The 18,038-nt window shown below is 34.9% G+C and overlaps 1 protein-coding gene across 1 annotated transcript in view; it reads left to right on the top strand.

Moving 5' to 3' along the window:
* Positions 1–18,038, top strand: part of HMCN1 (hemicentin 1) — a 526,219-nt gene that overhangs the window by 381,071 nt on the left and 127,110 nt on the right. The window contains exons 54-62 of the mRNA XM_044672125.1: positions 2,190–2,384; positions 3,481–3,594; positions 5,274–5,461; positions 6,845–6,941; positions 9,269–9,430; positions 11,517–11,630; positions 11,732–11,934; positions 12,406–12,487; positions 12,597–12,728. Coding sequence (XP_044528060.1) covers positions 2,190–2,384; positions 3,481–3,594; positions 5,274–5,461; positions 6,845–6,941; positions 9,269–9,430; positions 11,517–11,630; positions 11,732–11,934; positions 12,406–12,487; positions 12,597–12,728 — 1,287 coding nt within the window. The remainder of the gene's footprint in view (positions 1–2,189; positions 2,385–3,480; positions 3,595–5,273; positions 5,462–6,844; positions 6,942–9,268; positions 9,431–11,516; positions 11,631–11,731; positions 11,935–12,405; positions 12,488–12,596; positions 12,729–18,038) is intronic.

Genomic DNA, 18,038 nt, shown 5'->3' on the forward strand with positions numbered 1-18,038 from the left:
ATCCCATCTCTAGTCTCCACTCCTTTATATAGGAATGTCCCTAATGCCTAGAATGAATACCCTTCTCTTTTCAGGCTCTTAGACTTCCTAGTTTCCTTCAAAGCCCATTTCAAGTACCACATTCCACATGAGGCTTTTCTTGATGCCCAACTGTTAGTGTGTCCCCCCAATTACTTTGTTTTTAATTTGCTATTATACTTGATAGGATATAAACATTTTTAAGGGTGGTGACTGTTTTTATTTGTATTCATATCAAATGAGTCTAGCATAATGCCTAGCCCAGGCCAAGTGCATCATAAAGATTTTCTTGCTGGTTGATTAATTGACTTCCTTTATCAGTTATGGATAGTTAGGATGAGTATAAATATTAGAATACTTTTTTTTCTGGGATAAAACCTAAGTCTGCTTTTTTGAAGCTCCCATCCATTGCTTCTCTTTCTGGAGCAGAGTAAATCTAATCCTCTTCTGCACAACAGTCCTTCAGATAAAAGCAAGCACATTCTCTCCTGTGACTTTCCTTATCAAAGCTAACCAGTCCTCATACGGCATCTGCCATTTTGGTAGCCCTATTCTAGACTTTCTCCAACTTACTAATGTCCTTTCAAAAAATTATCAGTAAATTAATGTAGCATTCATTAAATGGTCTTATAAGAGACCATTATATATTTATACATATATATATATGATATATATCGAAGATCATATTGGCTTTTTGGGTGATGTGTCATGCTGCTGACACACAATGAGTTTACTCAAACTAAAACCCCAAGTTTGTTTTCATACAAACTATTGCCTAGCCATTTCCTTCCTAATTTGTCCTTGTGAGGTGGATTTCCTGAGCTCATGTTGGACTTTACCTTTATTCCTATTAAGTTTAATCTTATTCTTTCAGCCTATCATTTTATCGTGTTGTAGTCTTTGCAGTTATTTTGTATCCTGAATCTTGTCATCCAATGCATTATTCCAGATTCATAAAATCCACAAATCAAAGTTATTGGTGCATATATTAACCAACACAGGACCACTGACAGATCCTTTGAGCACTCTCTTATTGTTGATAGTAGACCATGAATGACTTTCATTTGGGCATAATCATTTGTGTATTTGCTTATCCACCTAAATGTATCATTTTCTTACCCACATCTTCCTATCATGTCCACAAGAATATTATCAGACACTGTCAAATGTTTTTCTCAAAACATTTAACATACTGTGACTGTTCTGAAAGTGTCTGGTATGTACTCCCACCTCTTAGAAATCCAATTTATTTATGACTCCCTTCTTCATGAAGCCTGCCTTTATCCCTCCCCACATTTCCCACCTAAATTACAAGCTTTCTCTTTAGAAAAATTAACGTTGTATTTATTTTGTATATACTTGTATCTATATATTTTGTTTTTCCTGGTAGAATGTAAGCTCCCTGGAGACAAAAACTATTTAAATTTGTCTCGGTGTCCTTGGTCTTACCTATCCCTATACAAAGCAGATTATTAATAAATGTTTGTTGATTGATTGACATATGAAGAATTCTCTTGATCTACCAGTCTAGGAAAAGCTAAGTCTGCTGACTTTTAATTATCCTTGCTGACTTTCACTAATCATTATTTCACTATCTAAATATTTTTAATTTTCCATTTAATAAATGTTTTCTACAGTTTTACCAGAAATAGAAATTAAGTTCCCCAGCTTATATTTTTCATACTCTTCTTTCTTCCCTTTTTTTAAAATTGGGATATTTTTCTTTTTCCAACCACCTTGTAACACATTCCCTACTTTCCAAAATGTTTAAAAGACATGGACACATCTGCCAATTTTTTAAGGCTGTTTGGATGTAATTCATGAAGTCTATGAGATTTGAGACCATTGAAGGCAGTGAGCTACTCTTTTTTATCACCTCATTTATCTTTAGTTCCAAGTGTCTGTTGATCCTTTTTGTTCTCTTCTTCCTAGTGCAAAACAAAACAGCAGCAAAGTAAGCCTTTAGTTATTTAGCCTTTCCACCATTATCCATTATTTTTAAGTCAATAGACATAAGACATTAAATCTCTTTTCTTTGATCCTTCTCCTGTCTCCAACAACAAAGAAACCACCACCTTTTTGAATTCTATGTTGTCAGATTTAATACTCCCTTTACAGTTTAGTGTGATTTAATTTTAAAATGTGTTTTAAATGTCCCTTTCTCTCCATAGTACCACCCAGTTTTCAGAAACTCTGGGAAATTGGAAACATGCTGGATATAGGCCGAAGTGGTGAAGCCAAAGATGTGATAATCAACAATCCCATTTCTCTTTACTGTGAAACAAATGCTGTTCCTCCTCCTACTCTTACATGGTTTAAAGATGGTTTTCCTTTGACATCTAGCGATAAAGTCTTAATATTACCAGGTAAGAGTGGTTAAAGATCACTTAAGAACCTGAATGTCTGTCATATAGATTTGCCTTTATGAAATGTGTTGCATAGATATGCCTTCTAGTACGTCCTATAATTTAACCCTTGTTTGGGGTTATTTGGCATTATATATACCCTTGCAGAGTCTGGGCAAGATGAAACTAAAATGAAGAACTAGACTAGTCCTTGAATGATGTTAGCCAAATTTCCTTCCACCTTTACTTTCAGGTCACTCTATTCATTTAGCTTATTTGTGTATTTGTTATTCTATAAATATAATGAGATGATCAGACTTGCTTCTGTATATTTTTAATTATAAATTTTGAAAATTATTACTGTGTAGTTCAAAGACAGCAAATATCAGTTCTGAGTAGTAGAGAATATTTCCAAATACTTTGTTTCCTGCATGTTTTTGTGGTTGAAAGGCAGAATGCATGTGTTCACAAATTGGCCAGGATACATCAGTTATTTACTTTATGCAGAGTTATCTGTCACAATCAATTATGTCACCCATGGAGGACAAACCTCACAAAATTTGGCAAATAGCATAAAAGGCACTTTCAAGTAATTTTCTTTTTTATTCAGTTGAGGGAAGCCTTTAAAGTACAAAGAGAGATCTGAGGGATGTCAGTTAATTATAAGTTTAATCAGATGCCTCATATCACTCTCTTCCTTTACTTGTTGCTGCCTCTTTTTCTGGCTCTCACTCCTCTACCGTCCCCAAAAGTGGGGTAGCAATAATCAGAGTTTCTATCAGGGAAAGATAGAGGTTCTATTGTCTTGTCAATAAGAACCACCCTGTCCCTTAGCTGCCTGTTTTATACTAGTTGTTTATTAAGTTCAGTATTATCATTGTCATCCAGTATGTTTACAGGGAAATAAAGTATTAATTAAAATGATTGATACAGAGGTTTTTAGATTAATTGGGCGTTAAAACTGAACATAGAATTGATGAAAGAACACTGAAAAGTTGCCTACTCTAATTATCTGACATAAAAACTTAACTAAGCTCATATTTGAATTTAGAGGAATGAGACATGTTATGAAATACAATTTCTACCTTCAAAACAGTGTGGGTTTATTTTTCCTCAGGAGGACGAGTATTACAGATTCCCCGGGCCCAAATAGAAGATGCTGGTAGATACACTTGTGTTGCTGTCAATGAGGCTGGAGAAGATTCTCTTCAGTATGACATCCGTGTGCTCTGTGAGTTTGTCTTATAAGGGTAGGGAAGAAAGAATACTGCATCTAGAATCAGAGGACCTGAATTCGAATCCTGACCTTGCCATTTCCTGGCTTTGTGACCTTGGTCAAGCCACTTACTCTTTATAGGTCTTAGTTTCCTCATCTGTAAAATAAGGACTTTAATCTAGATTGTCTCCAAAGTCTCTACCAGGTCTAAATCCTATGATGCTTTGATCTTATGATTCTGTCCATGAAAGTACTAGCATTAGTAAATAAATAAGTGCCTATGTGCCAAGCACTGTGCTCCATTCTAGGAATAAAAAGAAAGGCAAAGATAGTCTTTTAAAATGGAGTCATAAGATCCTTGGTTCAAATGTGACCTCAAACAGTTCCTAACTACGTGACTCTGGGCAAGCCACTTACCCCTGTTTGCCCAGTCCTTGTTTTTCTGCCTCAGGGTTGTCACTAGGATGGAGAGTAAGGGTTAAAAAAAAAGATGGTCCTGCTTTCAAGGAGCTGTCTGATAGAGGAAATAAAAATATATAAACAGCTGAAAAGAAATGGGGGAAGGGAGAAAGGGTGCACAGCTTGATGAAATCCTTCAGCCTAGTAGGAATAGAAAATCTGGAAGTTTTCTGTTGTCCAACCTCCATGTTCTTGATTCAGTGAGAAGGAAATAAATTATTTATTTTTATGTATTTAATATTAAAATCTAAAGCAAGGGTCCACAACCAGGAGCTCAAGGACCAAATCCAACCCACCATGTATAGTCCTTGAGCAAAGAATGTTTTTTTGCATTTTTAAATATAATAACATTTTATTTTAAAATGTAATAAATAAATTCCCACTTCACAGGCTGAATTTGGCTAATAGACATCATGGTTTGCCAACCCTGATCTAAAACACATTTTATCTAATATAACTTAATGTTGTATATTTTCAGCTCAAGAATGTTGAGATTCCATTTATTTTTTCTACATAATTCATCATTTTTGCCAACATTTGGCCATATCACCTGTATATTGCAAAGGTAGTATATGCTGTTTGCCAAGTATAAATATACTTCATTTTAAGGAAGTATTATATAAGCCATGAAAGCTTGAAAACAAATTAAATATTTATTTTTTGAATTTTTAAAAAATAATTTCACTCTACAAAAGAATTCAGCATGGGTTTACTTAATACTAGCTTCCCTAGTATATTTGCCATAAAATCCACTTTGCCAGAAATACCTGACTATATATACACACTCTTCAAGAATGTCTGTTTAAAGTAAGGGTAGTAATCTACAACTCAATTTTATTGTACCATTTTAACTGAGTGTTATATTTCAGCAACACTTAGCAATTAGTTTGGAAATAGTACTAAAAAGATCTGGATGTCTGTAGGTTTGAAAAAACTAAGCTAATATAACTGTCCAAAGAGATTTATATCCTGCTTCACTGGCACAGGATTATGAGTGCTTTGGGAATATGGAATAAAATCCCTACCCAGTAGTTAAACCTCATTGCAAATCTAAGTATCTTGGGATTTAAAGTCCAACTGATAGTTTTATATACTCTAACCTGAGAGTCTGTGTATCCATTTATAATGTTTTTTCTCAAAAATTACATAAAATTCCCCAAGCCTGCCTAAAAATTAGAATTTTTTGAAAGAGATTTGCCTTACAAGTGTTAAATTTTTATCATATTGCCCTATAGTACCACCATCCATTAAGGGAGCTGACATCGATTTACCTGAAGAGGTTACTGTGCTGGTCAACAAGACTGCACTGATGGAATGTATGTCCAGTGGCAGCCCAGCACCAAGCAATTCCTGGCAAAAGGATGGACAGCTCTTGGTAGAAGATGACCGCCATAAATTTCTATCCAACAAGAGAACTTTACAGGTAAAAGACAGTTGCTATCCAGTGGGAGAATTTTACAGGGAAAGGGGAGCTACTTCTCTTGAAAATTAGTTATCTTTTGTTTCTATATGAAAGGAATTTGACACACTTGAGCCATGTTAGAATGTTTCCTTCATGTTCTGTGACCTTTGAGAGGCAAAATATTGTATTATAACAAAATTTTTAGTAACAAAATCCTTGAAACCTAAGGTAGACCAATACTAGATAAAGAGAATATATAATATAAACACTTTGGAAACAGTTTCCAAAGAGTTTATATTATATATTCTCTTTATATAGATATAGATATAGATACATAGGGATATATAAGTATGTATACATATATACATATCTATACACACACAGATTTTGAAAATAGTTCTGGTTAATAAAAGTATATAGAATTTGCCTAATTGCTTAATTTTTTTTAAATAAATGGAAGTCTCATGCAAAGGCTCCAATGAACTCTGAAGAACATTCTAGATTCTATAGTCCATATTTATCCTCATCCACATCACCATTTTCAGAAATACTAGGTGCATTTCTACTGAATAAAGATAAGCATTGTATTGTGAGAGAAACCTTAGCATTGAGAGTATTTAAATTAACTAAGATCCACTGGGGCATCACTGAATGTGTTACTTGAATTCATCATACTAACATGCCTTGAAGCAATCAGTGTATCATTCAAATATCTAATATATACGTTGGCAGTTGCTTTTACATTAGGGATGCCAAGTTTGGGGGTCTAAAAATTGCTTTGAATTTTTAAGCCATCCTCTAAAATCTCAAATGTAACCTTTGATGGTCCCTTTGCCTAGTATCTGTGAATCTTCTTCTCCCTGGAAAGATACCATAGGATGAAACTAGTCAAAGGATTTTCTTTTCTATAATTAATTTCTTAAATAACAGATACCTAACAATTTACATAATTAAGATGACCAACAACATTAGATGGTCTGAATGACATGTAGAAGCCTTTTTGTCCTCCGTTATAGAGGCAGCTAGTAATGCAGTGATCACTTGACCTGGCGTCAGGAAAGTGCAAGTTCAAATCCAGTCTTAGACATCTACTAAGTAGCCCATGACAAGTCATTTCATTTCTATTTGTTTCACTTTCCTCAACTGTAAAGTGGAGATAATAATAGTACCTACCTTAAAGGGCTGTTTAGAATCTAATGAAGCAATATTTATTTAAAAAAACACCCAACACAGTCCCTGGAACAAAAAGACACTCAAAAATGCTCATTTCCCTCCTTGTGTTCTCATGAAAAGGAAAGGTTCTGTGACATGTTGAAAATATTATGTTGAAGGCAAATACTGAATTTGTGCTTCTGTAAGTACCCACCTAAATAATTTCATTTGGAATATCTTCTTTTCCCTTAGATATTAAATTCCCAAATAGCAGACATTGGAAGGTATGTGTGTGTTGCTGAGAACATAGCTGGAAGTTCCAAAAAATATTTTAACCTAAACGTGCACGGTAAGATATCAATTCCAAAATATCTGCTACTTTAGATTTGGCAAATCAGGAAAACAATTCTGAATGCTTAGACCTCTTTGTGCTTTTATTCTCTGGTCTCCATGTTAGCCACTCTCCCTTTTTATTGATCTCTTTTTGATGTGATGCCCTCAGTTATGCTGATTCCCATCTAAACTAGCAGGCAACACCGATTTCAGATCTCACAGGCAGGGCAGACCCTTGTCTGTTAGGTAAGTAACTACAGAGAAAGTGGTTACTCCTTTGCAAATGTGTCTATAACCAGAACTGAAATCTCAAAGGCTATAAAATAGATTTGCACAAGGAATGGGTTTTAAAATCATAAAAATGCTTCTGTTAACCTTGGATTATTGTAGTTTTTTCTCTACTACTACAGCATAATGGTAGCAGTGAACTCCCTAGAAATGTTATGGTAGGAATGGTAACAGAACTGGAGAAATACACTCCTGGATCCTTATTCTTGGGCTAAGTTAGGCTAGCTTCATCTGTTCCCAAGGGAGATAGTATTTGGGTATGATAGCATTGCAAATAGGTTGTTAAAATGGCTGAATTCATTATGAGGTAAATGTAGGAGAATATGGAGTCAGGCAACTTGTAAATCTCTGAGAAGAATGCAATAGCTCCACAGGGCTGGTCTCTCTGTGTTTCTTTTATGTAGCTCTGGTTGCCAATGTTTTCCTTGTATAGCTGTGGTAAATCTGTAGTCCCAGGCTTGTCCAATGCCAAGTCCTGGCTACAGACGTAAACAAAGAAGCTATCGATAAATATGACATGTCACAGATTGAATGTAGTATTGCATATCTAATCCTTATTGAATTTATTTTTTGCTCTAATTGTAGAGAAAGAGTATATGGTGGAAAATTATATGCTTTGAGAGTTGTAATATTCTTTGGGAGTACTTGTGACTAATTAGTTTTCTGTGGGTAATAAAAAAAGACTTGAAAGAAAAAAAATAGTATTTCTATATAGAAATTTCTTCTGGATTTTAAAATTAGAGACCCAACCATTGTTTAGAAGAGATTATTTTTAAAATAATTGCTCCCCAATATAAATTATAAATATGAATTATATATTTATTAAAATATGATATACATTATCTCTTGTATTCTAGTGAATAGCAGTTTTGGGGAAATTTTTATCTGGTAAACCATTTCATTTTATTTTGGGAGAGCATACATGACAGAATTTTGCACCTGTGAATTTAGAGTATTATTTTAAAGATATTTGAGACCTTTCAATTAAAATTACTATTTAATTTGGTAGGTAAAATAGATTTTTCTTATTTCTATAATCTTAGGCAATTTTTTTCTTATAGATCTATTTACACAACCAGTGGGCATGGGGAGAAGGATGCTTAATAATAGAGGCTTTGAATAAATGAATGATGATGGGAGCCTAAAAATTTACTTTTTGACTTTCAAAGTTCGAGTTTCAGATGTGTGAATTATTCTTTCTTTAACCATTCAGTGATATCTCCAATTCCTTAACACCAGGAAGAACTGAATTACCTACTTGTATATTGTGAAATTCTTTTTTAAATGGAAAAAAAATTATTCTCCTTCACTTAGCTATTGAATAATAATAAATTCTCTGGCTGGTTTGAAGGCTTTTACTTTGATTTTATCTATTTTACTACTGATTAACAAACTTATTGTGTTAAAAAAATTGGGAACTAATCTTGAAACCTTTCTACAATTATGTACAATTGTAGATTGATGTTATCCAGGTTTTAAATCATACTCAGAGTACACATCATAGGCAGCTAATAAATATTTGCTAAGTGAATGAATAAATGACTTATTGACACCATGGAATCATAAAGTAATGTAGTTCTTTCATACTAGGAATGGGGGAAAGGAATTTTGAATGAAAATATGAGCAAAGAATGAACATCTGCAAGAAAGAAACAAAACTGTATAACTCTTTGTATCCTGACAACAGCCTTAAACAAAGCCAGTTTCTCAATATAAATACACTGTAGTATAGTTCTGTTTAGCTTTAGAAATTCTTGTCCTCATTTGCAATTGGGGAAGAGTTTTTGTTGCCAAACCCCCATGCAGGAAAGAAGCTACAGATGAAATTGGTGGAGGCATCAGGGGATTCTAAATAGGAAAGATGACAGCTGGATTGGTTTTCATCACACAATTTTTAGATCCTTGCAGAAACCAGTGGACCATTTCCTAAATACAAACAATGTCTTTTCCTCAGTGCTTTTGCAGCATACAGTGGCTGGACTTGTGTTAAGGAAATTGGGGAGTACTTATTGCTGACAATGTTGGATGAAATTTTTAATGTATTTGCTGTTATAGTTCCTCCAAGTATCATTGGTACTAATCCTGAAAATCTGACTGTGGTGGTGAATAATTTCATCTCTTTGGCCTGTGAGGCCACTGGTTTTCCACCTCCTGATCTCAGCTGGCTCAAAAATGGAAAATCCATCAATTTGAGCAATAATGCTCTCATTGTGCCTGGTAAGGAAGCTATTTTTCTGATAACCTGTGAAGAACTTTCTCTCTCTCTCTCTCTCTCTCTCTCTCTCTCTCTCTTTCTGTTCATCTTAATAATCGTGAAAATTGAGCTCACTAGTTTTTAAATTCTTGAATATCTCTACTTTAAAATAAAATGAAATTGCATACTTTTCTAAACCCATAGTAGGTGACTCAGTGGATAGAATTGTGGATATGTTTTCAAATCCCACCTTAGACAATTATTAGCTGTGTGACCATGAGGAAATCACCTCACCTATGCCTGCCTCATGCTCTTTGTCTGAAAAGGGGGGGATAGTAATAGCACCTACCTTCCAGGGTTGTAGATGGGATAAAATTATATATTTGTAAGACACTTTGAAAACCTTAATTTGTGTTGTGCAGTCGATTCAGCCATGTCTAACTCTTCATGACCCTAGTGGTGGTTTTCTTGGCAAAGATGCTGTGGTGGTTTACCATTTCCTTCTCCAGCTCATTTTACAGATAACAAAACTGAGGCAGACAGGGTTAAGTAATTTGCTTAACTTAAGGCAAGTGTCACACAGCTAATAGGTGTCTGAGACCAGATTTGAATGCCGGAGGATGAGTCTTCTTGACTTCAGGCCCAGCGTTCTTTCTTTTGCACCAACTAGCAGCCAATACCACCTTGCAGAACTTAAAACATTATATAAATGCTAGCTAGCTAGTTGTGGTCATAATTATAATTTTTACTTATATAGCAAATTTTATTTTTTCGCACATTAGAAAGAGAGGCAATATATTCTAATGGACAGAGTGGATACAGGATAGAAGGACAGAAATAGCTTTGCAACCAGGACAGCCTGAATTAAGGGAACAAATCTAACATGCCAGCCATGTGATACTAAGCAAGTCATGTAACTTCTCCAATCTCTAGACAACTCTAAAAGTGTAAGTTACTAAGAAGGTGCCAATAAGCATTGGTAGTTTCATATACAAATAAAATCACAACAGACCTTGTCCCTTTTTACTGTTATAGTTTTCAAATGCTAAAATTAAGCTCTATTGAACTAAATTAACTTCTTAGGAGAATGACAGAAAAACAGGCAGTGATTTTATTGAATGAACCCTCTTATTATAGTATATTTACAACATTACAATATTACAATAGATTATAAGGAAAAATGGGGCAGGGTAGAATCAGAACTTTAAAAATTTTTCCAAGAATTTAAGAATCATCTTGGGAGCCAAGGAAGATCATTTCTAAAAGGTATTATTCTTTGTTTCATAGGCAATATTAGGTGAAATGACTAAAAATTGTCCCAAACTTCAAAAATACAATACATTCTCATGCCACTGAACTCCTGGTGGGAAGGGGTTAGGAAGCAGGGAAGGAATGGCATGAGATGTAAGTGTTAGAATCAGGTCACTTGATGTCTTCCTCTTCACTTCATGTTTAGTTTCAGCTTCAAGAGCCAATTATGACTTTTGCTTTCTTGCTCTATTACTGGTCAGTTTAGACAGACCAGATGGAAACTGTCTGCACAACCTCTTCCTTTGTGTGGGTGGAGTAAAGTTGAAGACTTAAACCCAAATATTCAGGGGCAGCTGGGTGGCTCAGTGGATTGAGAGTCGGGCCCAGAGATGGAAGGTCTGGGTTCAAATCTAGCCTCAGACACTTCCTAGCTGTGTGACCCTGGGCAAATCACTTAACCTCCATTGCCTAGCCTTTACCACCCTTCTGCCTTGGAACCAATGCATAGTATTGATTCCAAGATGAAAGGTAAGAGTTTAAAAAATAATAAAGAAACCCAATATTCATTAACAACTTTAGAAAATGATAATAATTAGTTCCTCAGGAGTATTTAAATTGTTCAGGTCTGATTTCTCTCCATCACATAAGAAAGAAAATCTTGCGAATCATGTCATTTATTGATAAGATGATAATAGAAATGAGAATAGAAGAGAGTGAATCACTTCCTTTTCATCATTAAAAACACATTTTTTTCTATTACAATTGTGAGAGAGTTGTTTTTAAATGCCTATCAGATTAATGAAATGACCAAAATGATCTTTGCACTGTCTGTTTTTTTTTTCCTCTGATGCAATTCAGGTGGCAGAAGTCTACAAATTATACGGGCCAAAATATCTGATGGTGGGGAATACACATGTATAGCAATGAACCATGCTGGAGAAAGCAAGAAAAAAATTTCCCTGACTGTTTATGGTTTGTTTTCACTGAACTCCTAAAAAGTATTCATTATTAAATCCATAAGGAAGTTTTTCATCCCTTTTAATTTAAAAGCTCTTTTTTTCTTTCCCTTTCAGTTCCTCCAAGCATTAAGGACCACGGCAGTGAGTCTCTTTCGGTAATTAATGTACGAGAAGGCTCTCCAGTGTCATTGGAGTGTGAGTCGAATGCTGTTCCACCTCCAGTGATAACCTGGTATAAGAATGGAAGAATGATCATGGAGTCAGCTAACTTGGAGGTTTTAGGTGATGGACAAATGCTGAACATCAAGGCAGCCGAGGTACATCGTTTATTCTGCTAAGAACAGCATTTCTTGTGTGAATGAAAAGAGGGAACATGTCAGCTACTGATCCTTTTCTATAATGAATATAATTTTCATTTAAAAAATAGGGTCTTTGTTCAGATATCCTGAATTCTAGTTCTAGCTTTGGACTCCAGCTTTGTCATCTATATGGTTAGACAGGGGGTTGTCAATAAGGGTCATTAACCCATGAGATCACAAATTTACTCAAGGATAATCCTAATTCTCTGTTGCTTTGGTTTTGTGACTTTGAAGCCATTTAACTTGAATGGATTTGCTCTTCACAGAAAATAGATTTGGCAAATGAAACCAAGTAAAGACAAGAACTTTTAAAGCATAAAATATCAAGAAATTGATTTCATATTGTATACCATATACAATGTTATCACCTATAACTGAATGGAAAACATTAAATAATGAGAATTTGGTTTTTTATTTGTTTTGTTTTAGGTGTCTGACACAGGCCAGTATGTATGTAGAGCTATAAATGTAGCAGGGCAAGATGATAAAAATTTCCATCTTAATGTTTATGGTAAGTATCTGTATTGAGTTACACTTTGTTCTAAGATATGAATAAGACAGTTTTGTAGAAGTTAATATAATGAACACATGCATTATATGATACTTCTGTGTCATTATAGTACCACCCAAGATAGAAGGACCCCAAGAGGAGAAGGTTGTTGAGACTATCAGTAATCCTGTGACTCTTGCATGTGATGCTACAGGAATCCCTCCACCTACACTGGTATGGATGAAAAACAGAAAGCCAATAGGTAAAATAATTATGCACACTTAATTTTGTTTGTTTTTATTCATATTGATAGACAAAATTGTAAATTTTCAATGTTACTGCAGAAAATTTATCCCCATTGAATTTTACAATATTAGATTCAGCCCATTATCCTAGCTTTGAAGGATCTCTTCCTCCCAACTTTGTGTCACCTTCAAATTTGATGACCATACCTTTATTCAGAGTAATATCTTTCTCTCACAGTTATTATTAACTTTAATCATTGCTGAACCTTCATGTATATAAGGATAAAAAATAGTAATCTCAGTGTTACTCCTAGTTCCTATGCAAGCTAAATTCCACTATCAGCTCTTTTTCAAATGATCCATATTATCTCCTTTTGTGAAAGACCTTTCCAACTTCACAAAATCTGCCAGAGGTTAATTTTCCCTAAATTCCCTTCAAGAACTCAGGAGTGGTTAAGTAGAAAGAGTATTTTGTGTCTGAACTCAAGAAAATTCATCTTCCTGAGTTCTAACCTGGCCTTAGACACTTACTAGCTGTGTGACCCTGGGCAACTCACTCAACCCTGTTTTCCTCTTTTCCTCATTTGTAAAAGGATCTGGAGAAGGAAATGACAAACCACTACAGGATTTTTGTTAAGAAAATCCCAACTAGGATCATGAAGAGTTGCACATGATTGAAATGACTGAACAACAAAAAATACACATATATGGTTTGCATTTATTATTATTAACCAAATTAAGCAGCCTATATATTTACCAATGAGTCAGCCAATTAGCCAATATTTCTTAAATATATCGTAGAAAAGCGTTTGACATAATGCCTCAATGAAACTGTAAAATTTTAGTGTAAGTTAGAAACTAGCAGGCATTTAGGTCAAGCAAGACCTGAAAAGAATCACCAGTATAGCATACCTGATGTTGATCATGCAGTTTTTGCTTGAAAACTTTAATTGAGGTGAACTCTCCACTTTCCAAGTAATCCCATTCCACTCTTGGATAGTTCTAATTATTAGTAAAAAAATTCCCAACATCAAGCCTAAATTAGGCTTTTTGCAACTTCCTCTTTTTGCTCCTGGTTTTCTTTTCAAGTATAAGTCAGAATAAGTCTAATCCCTCATCCACAGAACAGTTTGTCATGTATTTAAACATAGCTATCTTTCTACACTATATCTTCTCCTCCCTAAGCAATAAATTTCTCTAATTCCTTCTGCCAATCTTCATATGCCATAGACCAGTGATGGGGAACTTTTTGGAGCCAGAGTGCCCGGCCCCTCTCCCACCCCACCCACAGATTGAGTACCATGCCATAGCCCACCCCCAGAGATTGAGTGCCGGGCATGCCCTGCCCCCCTCTTGCCCCACACAGGGGAGGGAGGAAGCATTCCCATTGGGCTTCTGGGTAGAAGCGTGGGTGAAGTGAGGAATATCCTCAACAAGTGTAAAGAGGGGGAGGGGAGTGGCCTGTACACTCTGCTCCCCTCCAGCTCTGCCACCTGTGATCCACCCATCTTACCTGCTGTGCACTCCCATTGGGCTCCTGGGAAGAGGGGCAGGGATGTGAAAGAATGTCAACAGGTGCAATGGAAGTGGGGGGGGGCAGCTCCACCCAAGGCCCTTCGCTTTTCTAGTAATGAATGTGCCCACAGAGAGCACTCTGTGTGCCATCTTTGGCATCCATTCTATAGGTTTGCCATCACTGCTATAGGCTCAAAGCCCTTTGTAATACAGATTGACCTTTTCTGAATATTGTAGTTTAGAAATACTCTTTTTAAATTGTAGGATCCAGAACTGAATTCAATATTCCAGGCGGAATCTTTCCAGAGTATCTTATTACTGGGAGCTATGTAAAACTTAGTTCAGCCTAACTTTGTATTCACTTTTTTGGATGCCACATAAAACTGCTGACTCGTGTTTACAGTGCTTTTAATCCACTAAAATCTCTAGACCCTTTCTAGATAAATTGCTATTGAATCATTCTTCTCCCATCTGGTACTTGCAAAGTTGATTTTTTAAAAAACCAAATATAAGACTTTATATTTATCCCCATTCAATTTTACCATATTAGATTTAGCCCAGTGATCTAATCTATCAGGATATTTTTTGAACCCAAACATTATCATCCATGCATAACCCTCCCTCTTAACTTTCTGTCATCTGAATATCTGATGGCCATGTCTTTATCCAAATCACTTATAAAAGTAATGAATACCACACATCCAAACACAGGTCCCTAGAAAACTCCACTACAGATAATTTACCAAATTGACTTTAAACTAATAAAGACTATTCTTTGAGTCTGGCTATTCAACTAGTTCTGAATCCATTTAATTATATTATCATCTAGTCCACGTCCCTTCAATTTTCCCACAAGAATAATGTTAGATGCTTTACCAAATGTATTATAAAAATGGGGAAACAGTTTCTGCACAAAACCAGACTGACTGTAATTGCAGCTTCTTTTTCTAGATATTCACTAACCATTTCTTTAATGATTCCTTTTAAATTTTTTTCTAGGAAAGTCAAGTTCACTAGCCCATAGTGAAAACTCTTTTCTCTCCTTTTATGAAAAGTTTCCCGTCTCCAATACAACAGTGTGTTTTCCATTTTCCATGACTCTTTAAGCATCACTCATTTTTGTTCAATTGTTTCAGTTGTGTCCAACTCTTTGTTACTCGATTTGGGGCTTTCTTGCAAAGATACTGGAGTGTTTTGCCATTTTCTTCTCTAGATCATTTTATGTATGAAAAAACTGAAGCCAGAGTTCAACTCAGGAGAATGAATGTTTCTGCCTCCTAGCCTGGCATTCTATCTACTGTGCCACTTAGCTGCCCCACTATCTCTAATACTAATTTTTAAATCACACTGTTTCTTTCAGTACCCAGTGATGTGGTTCATCTGGTCCAGGTGACTTGAATTCATTAAAAGCAAATTGGTGCTTTCTTGCCATGTCTTCTTATCTTGGATATCAAATCTCTATTAGCCATTTTTTAATGTCAGTGAAATGTTCAGTCTTTGAAAGAGAAAACAGAAGTAAAACAAGAAAGGAATAACTCTTCCTTCACTTTGAACAAAATGATTTTAACTGATAATAGTGATTTTATCCATTCTTTGATAACCTCTTTATCTCAATTTATCTTTAAAAAGTTAACCTTTTTTGTTGTCCTCAAGCTTCTTTCATTAGCCTCAATTAATCCTGAGTACTAGTACTTCTAATATAATTTTAATAGGAAAATGCCAACCCATGATAAACATCCTTTGTAGCCTGACCTTGGCTTTCATCTTTTTTTCACATCTTTTAAGAATCCAAGTTGGATAGTAAGTTCTAAGTTGGCTGGTGATTAATCTACATCATTCTTTTCAGCTCCTGCTTTGGAATCATTATCTTTTGTTTCTACAGAATCGCTTTTGATGGTTTACCATCTCTTCCATACTACCTCTATCTGTAGAATTTTAATCTGTAAAAATGGACATACCTTTTACATACTGTAATACCTTTTGTCTACATACCTTTTGTCTCAACCCTTTGAAATACCTTTGCCTTCCCAAGATCTAGAGTACATGTTAGACAGCCCAGATTCCCCTTCTCTATCACAAACTCTAGGAGGAAATAGTCATTCCCCTGACTTATGGTTCTGATAATTTTCACCCTAGAAATGTCTTATTGAAAATCAGAGCAGCATAAAATTATTGTTTCTTCCACCTTTCAAATGGTAAGAAGAAAGGAACAAGCCTTTATTAAGTCCCTACTACATCAAACACTTTGGTCCTCACAATAACCCTGTGAGTTAGATGTTTTTATTATCCTCATTTTACAAATTAAGAAACAGAGGCTTACAGAGGAGAAGTGACTTGCTCAGGGTCATGAAGCTAATATGTATATGTGGCATGATTTGAACTCAGATTCTCCTGACTCCAGGAAGGATGAAATCATCATTAAGTCAAGGCACAGAATTTCTATAGTTTTTCTCCTTTGGGTAGAGAGAACTCTCTAAAAGAAATCTAGATATATTAAAGTCTGTCATTAGTATGTAATGCATCTGTTCTGCCAGGTTTCTTTGGTGCCTCATATACTCACTCTTTCTGTTCTAGTGGTCTCTGGTAACAAAATCACTTCTGTTTCTTCTTTCTTTTACCTTCTCCCAGAGGCTTTTTGCTACGTTTCAGGTTCCTGAAGTCTAGATTTCATCAAAATGAATATGCCTCCTTAATATGCAATTCTCCACTACCTTACCTCTAATCCAGTCTGTTTAAAAAAAATTAACTTTATCTACCACAGCTTTGTCATGTGTTTAATTCCACTAAATCTCAGTGATGACAGGGGATCTTAGAATCCAGTTTCTCTCGCTTGTTTCCTAAACTTCAGATATTTTTGTAGGGACATTTAAGTCTATTAGTTTTGCTACTAATTCCTTCCTTGGATATTTTTCTCCTGGGAATTTATTTGTATCTCATGTTATATTCTTCTTCCTTTATTTTAGTACTTCTCTGAAGTAGTTTGATTGCAGAAAACATGCATATTCTCTATTCTCTGTCCTTTTCAGTTTAATGCTCTCTTGATTTGTCTTGAAGAACCATAGGCAAATTCAAATTTTCTTCCAGATGTTATCAGGTGTACTCCATCCCTCCCCAGGAGTCTGTAACCATTGTAATCTAAGCCATTATCCAGAAGTCATACTGATGCAGGATATATGTAACATATTTCCATTTACATGCATAATGATTAATTTATATAGAAATTGCAATATAGAGTAGACCTTTAGATATCAGTAAGAGAGTCTTGTTTTACAGTGATACACGTATAACCCAGTGGTATTGCTTGTCAGCTACAGGAAGGGTGGGAAAAATCATGAATCATGTAACCATGGAAAAATATTCTAAATAAATTTAAAAATAAATAAATAAGAGATTCTTTTTTATTCAGTTTTAAAAATAAAATATCAGCAGATGATGATGGCGTAAAAATATTTGCTAAATTTAAAAACTGTAGCTCATAGATACATACCATTGCATGCAAGCTACTTGTGGGTAGGAAACATATCTTATTTATATCTTTGTCTTCCCTTATACATATCACATCACTTTCCTTGTAGCATCTTAATGAATTTTTGTTTAATGATGAAGGAAAGAAGGAAAAATATAATATTAAAATTATTTTAGTAAGTCTAAAGTATATTTAGGAAAAGCAGAAAAAATATTACCTAATTGAAGAAAATTTTACATCCTTAAAAATATTCTAAGAGAAGTATTCAATTCTTAAGAATAGAAAACAATTTTAAACTAATAAACATTTTTTTTAATTTACAAAGGAATCTAGATTTTAGTCGATT

This window comes from Gracilinanus agilis, chromosome 4 (genome assembly GCF_016433145.1).
Source record: "Gracilinanus agilis isolate LMUSP501 chromosome 4, AgileGrace, whole genome shotgun sequence".
In the NCBI taxonomy this organism is placed as follows: Eukaryota; Metazoa; Chordata; class Mammalia; order Didelphimorphia; family Didelphidae; genus Gracilinanus; species Gracilinanus agilis.